At 38.1% G+C, this 4667-nt stretch overlaps 1 protein-coding gene across 2 annotated transcripts; it reads left to right on the forward strand.

Moving 5' to 3' along the window:
- Positions 1-1482: 1482 nt before the first annotated feature.
- Positions 1483-4386, forward strand: si:dkeyp-59c12.1 (uncharacterized protein LOC555379 homolog). Of its 2 annotated transcripts, XM_034685825.1 has the most exons (5): positions 1483-1603; positions 1846-2097; positions 2190-2243; positions 2331-2407; positions 3309-4386. In XM_034685825.1, exons 2-5 carry the CDS (start codon positions 2049-2051, stop codon positions 3735-3737), a joined length of 609 nt encoding a protein of 202 aa, XP_034541716.1. In that variant the 5' UTR covers positions 1483-1603; positions 1846-2048; the 3' UTR covers positions 3738-4386. The 2 variants fall into 2 exon arrangements, with proteins under 2 accessions (XP_034541716.1, XP_034541717.1); XM_034685826.1 differs by lacking the exon at positions 1483-1603 and having other exon boundaries at positions 1839-2097.
- Positions 4387-4667: the final 281 nt, after the last annotated feature.

The raw sequence follows: 4667 nt of genomic DNA on the forward strand, positions 1-4667 counted from the left end.
TTCTCAGGCCAACCAATCAAAGTAGATGGCTAGTTGCTCTCTGTTAAAATTAAATTTGACCATACCACTTTTTCTAATTTCTTGTTCATGGTGAATAATGTTGGTCTCTGTAATTATTTGACAAAAAGTAAGGCCCAATTTTGCCTATCTGAAATTAGGATAACTGTTGTTGTACTTTGGCTCTGCATACTTTAAAATTGACTGATCGTTTGTCATCGGGATCTAAAATGTGCATCTAAAATAAATACCCACTCTTTAAATAAGCTGATCTAAAAAGCAAACCATTAATAACACGATTGCTACTGGTTAGATTTTCATGTCTAAAACCTCTGCCACAGAGAATAGATGTCAAGACAAAGACAAGACAAAGTTATTAACTGAGAGCAAAGACTCTTAATGAGTGATACATCAGACTGTTAGAAAACATGGATGAGATTTTTTGTTAAGAAGCACAAGTTTAATGTTTACAGGATCCAAACAGCAAAGAGATTAAGAAGTACTGCTTAGTCAGAGGAAACAACTTTTGTTTCAGTCTCAGGCTGGTCTTGAGAGTTGGGAAATAATGTTGGTTACCAGACACTGATGTGAGAGAAGCCTCAGGTTTCACTGAGCCTCAGCCATTTCTAATTTGCCAACTACCATAAATTAACACATACCGTAAGGGGTAGCAATAATAATAGTTTGAGGGTGTGTCAAATGCAAAACCCTGTGAAGAAGAGGAGGTAAATGAAGACAGAAATATCAACATAAATATGCCTGCAGAAGTCCTGGTTAACTCATCTAACATTATTATTAATGGGTGAGTTCAGTTTAATTCAAATTATAACAGAAGTAGGCAAACGTTTTAATATGACTTTGAATTGAAATGTTCAGTTTAATATGAATTTGTCCCACAAGGAGACTAATAGGAATCTGTTGCCATGGATGGATGGATGGATGGAGCAGAGTTTCAGCAATCATTTTGTAGAACTATATGAATATATAATTTTTTAAATAAATAAAATCCTTTTTAATTCTGTATTTTGTATTAACTTGTTTATGATATCCAGGTAATAAACAGGCTAATTGTAGTGAACAGGTGCTTATGCAAATTAGAATCCCTTCTAGGTGAGTAGGGGAGGGGTCTTGCCCCAAGCTGAAGGGATTTGTTATACTGTGGGAAGCAGGCAGTGAGTGGAAACAATGAAAAAAAAAAAATCCAACCAGGCGTTCCTTGAAGTGTAGGCTCATATTTTATTCAGCCAGTTATATTCAGGGAAAACACACAGTTCGCTGTGTTCCCTGTGATAACAAAGAAAATTGAGAACAAGTAACACCAGGTTCAAAGGCTCTTCTTCTGGCCTCAGGTAACACAGCAGTGTAGAGAGAGTGGCCATTTTCCTGCAGCTCGTTTTAAAGCTGGTCACCTGCTCACTTGGCCAATCAGGCAGCAGCTCCCCCAATCAGTGGAACGTACCTCAGGTGAGGCATTTGGCCTCATGACAGGATTCTAATTTGCATAACAGCCTGATTGCTAAATATTATCCCTTGCCTACTGTTTTCAATATATCATCCTGTTGTTGTTGTGGTTGATTGCGTGTTAATTTTGTTGATGAAAGTGAAGGTAATTTCAACTTTTTATGCTGTTGTGTTATTTAATCTGTAAGTAGAATGATTTACAAACTCATCATACTTATTTGTGTAAAATTCAAACCTATCAGTTGATTATAATTTGGTTGGCCTAAAAAAAAAAGATTAAAAAAAGAAAAAGGAAACAAAAGGCTGAAACCAAAAACGTACGCAACATATTTAGTTTGACTCAGCATCTTTCACCATCCTTTCTTTTCATCCACTTGCTTACAATAGCGCGATCCAGCTTCACAGGCGCGTGTGCTCGACCACGTGAGGGGGAAATAATCAAATTATTGCTTCTATTGGTGTTATTGAGGGTGATGTGTTTCCCCGCCCACTGAGCTGTGTCCCGTAATAACTGCTGAGAGCCTCCAGCAGACACACACACACATCGGAACAGCAGAGCCCAGCGGCTCCCCACAGCTGTTTCTCTGAACATGGATGCCAATATTGTTGTGATGGGTACTGAAAGCGTCGGGAAATCAGGTAAAAATACTGTCTGTGGCAGACAATTGCAGTAAACAAGCAATACCAATGTGTGTTGTTGCTCATGGCTTGTTAAACGCTTTTTTCCCCAGCGCTGACTGTGCGTCTTTTGACTCGGAGATTCATTGGAGAGTACGGAGATATTGGTAAGTCTGTTTTGCCAACATCAGTAAAAGTCAGTATTTTCACTTTGTTACACTTTCCATTCACTCTCCTTTTTTTTTTTTTTGCAGAATCTATTTACGGACACAACTTTGAGATGAGCGGAAGAGAAATCACTCTTAATATTTGGGATTCCCCTTATTGTGAGGTATGAAAAGCTACATGTTATTCTGATGACATGTTAGCACTGATAGAAAAATAGATTACAATGTTACAATGTCATTTAGCAGACGCTTTTATCCAAAGCGATGTACATACGAGAACAAGAACAACACAAGCAAAGATCTAAGAAGAGGAAACAAAATCAGTAAGAGTAACAAAGTGCTTCAAGTCCATTTGGGTGTAGCTACTGTCAAGCAGTGTGAAGGCAATGCACAAAAGTAAAAAAGGATTTTTTTTTCTTAATAAAATAAGGAACATCTACAATGAAGCAACCAAACAATTTAAGACCTTTCATTATCATCATCAACAGTACATCACAGGACAGTGTGAGTCAACTGTAGCTGGAAGACATGATCTGCCACTGGAGACAACAGTGGAGAACAGTCTAGCTAAGTGCATAGTGCTTCCATTCAGCTGTCTTTTGAAAGTAGAGAGGAACTCTGCAGATCGAATTGAGTTTGGAGAATCTAATGAAGATTAGATTGTTTTGTCATTTGCAGCATTTAAACGTACATGTATTTGTATGTGTAAGTTTAAATTTAGTGTCATGTACACTTAAAAAGTAACATGTTCAGTAGAATGCAATCAAATTCATGTATCCTGACTCTCTGCCATTAAAACTTAACCAACAATATTAAAGAATCTGAGTAAGTACAAGTTTATGTATTGCAAACTGCTCATTATAACCAGCCACCTGTCAGCTGTCTGACTTTTGGATTGTCTAATCCAAATTCGAAGCGGAGTAAGAGTATTTCTTTGGACTGAAAACAAAATGATATAGAAGAAAAAGGTCCCATAAAATGGGAGAAATCAGACACATATCTCTATACTTAAGGAAATGTACTTTGTTATATTTCCCCTGTGATCTAAAATGTGTGATTTGACAGGATTTGTCAGTGGAGACGTCACTCTTTGACAAGAAGATTCAATGGGCAGACGGCTTCATTCTCGTGTACAGCATTTGTGATAGAGCCAGTTTCAACAACGTCAGCAGACTCACTCAGACCATCAAGTCCACTAAAGACTACCTGAACGCAGACAAAGTGCCCATAGTGATTGTGGGTAATAAGAGGGACCTGCACCACAGGAGGACAGTGCTGAGCGAGGAGGGCCGGCTGCTCGCTCTCAAAACAGACTGCCTCTTCTACGAGGTGTCAGCGGCGGAGAACTACCACAGCGTGCTCATGGTGTTTCATGGGCTGGTGGACAGGATGAAGGACGCCAAGCTGACCATGAAGAGGCCTTTAGGGTTCAAAGGAATAGTGAAAAGCATGTCTGCAGTGTTTGCCAGGAGACGCACCGACTCCTTTGAGTAACACAGAGACAGTAGGGGGAGTTTTCTGAATCTGCACAAGACTGGATGGATATCACAGTCTGCCAGATGTGTCACATGTCAGAGTGTCACAAGCCTCCTGATGCATTGACTTTAAGTGTGCAAGGACTCCAGAGAAGAGAAGATCCACATAGCTTCAGGAAACATGAAGTCAAAACAGTGTCACTGAGAGGTTTTCTTGTGACAGGTTTTGAACTTGGCAACACTTCAGGCAACAAGACTGATGAAATGTATAGTTTTTTATAACTGACTTAACAGATTCTTGACTACTGTGAGTAACAAGGTATGCAATTTTTAAAGCTTTAGAAGAAAGCTATGGCTTCATATTGGAGGAAAATCTTTGCACAATTTCAATGTGCCTTTACTGATGACGACCAAAGAAAATGTTCAAAATTAAAGCTCTTAAAAACACAAGTGCATCTTTTGTATTGTCGGACAAATGTCCAACCGACCTTCAAATTCATTCTTTCCAGTAACACATACATATTTGTATTTATTCAAGTTGAAACACTTTAAGGCAAAGTGCTTTCTATATTTGTGAGCTGTTTAAGAATTGATCACGAATTTAAGAGTTGTTTGTCTAAACCTTGTCTTATATCTTATGGGGACTTAAATAAAGCTTTAAATGTGCTTACATATTTGTTGGTTTTGACTTTAAAACAAGCGGCAACCTCTGGCTGTGAGAAATGAAGCTGATGCAGAAGTGCTAAAAACTGCAGCAAGTAAGTAAGTAAGTACATTTTATTTAGTATAGCACCTTTCATAGAATAAAATCACAAAGTGCTTCACAGAAAGAATATCCAATTTAAAAAGAAATCCTAAAAAAAATGAAATCATACAACATTAAAAGAAGCAGACAATAGTATAATTAAGACATTAGTCTGTACAAGGTGAGTCAAAGGTGTGAGAGAAA

Source organism: Notolabrus celidotus, chromosome 6 (assembly GCF_009762535.1).
Source record: "Notolabrus celidotus isolate fNotCel1 chromosome 6, fNotCel1.pri, whole genome shotgun sequence".
Classification (NCBI taxonomy): domain Eukaryota; kingdom Metazoa; phylum Chordata; class Actinopteri; order Labriformes; family Labridae; genus Notolabrus; species Notolabrus celidotus.

Excerpts from the sequence above, each read along its gene's own strand:
- si:dkeyp-59c12.1 (XM_034685825.1), top strand. The coding sequence starts at position 2,049 with ATGGATGCCAATATTGTTGTGATGGGTACTGAAAGCGTCGGGAAATCA. Across the intron at positions 2,244-2,330 it reads TGGAGAGTACGGAGATATTG|AATCTATTTACGGACACAAC; the intron begins GTAAGTCTGTTT and ends TTTTTTTTGCAG. Across the intron at positions 2,408-3,308 it reads GGGATTCCCCTTATTGTGAG|GATTTGTCAGTGGAGACGTC; the intron begins GTATGAAAAGCT and ends GTGATTTGACAG.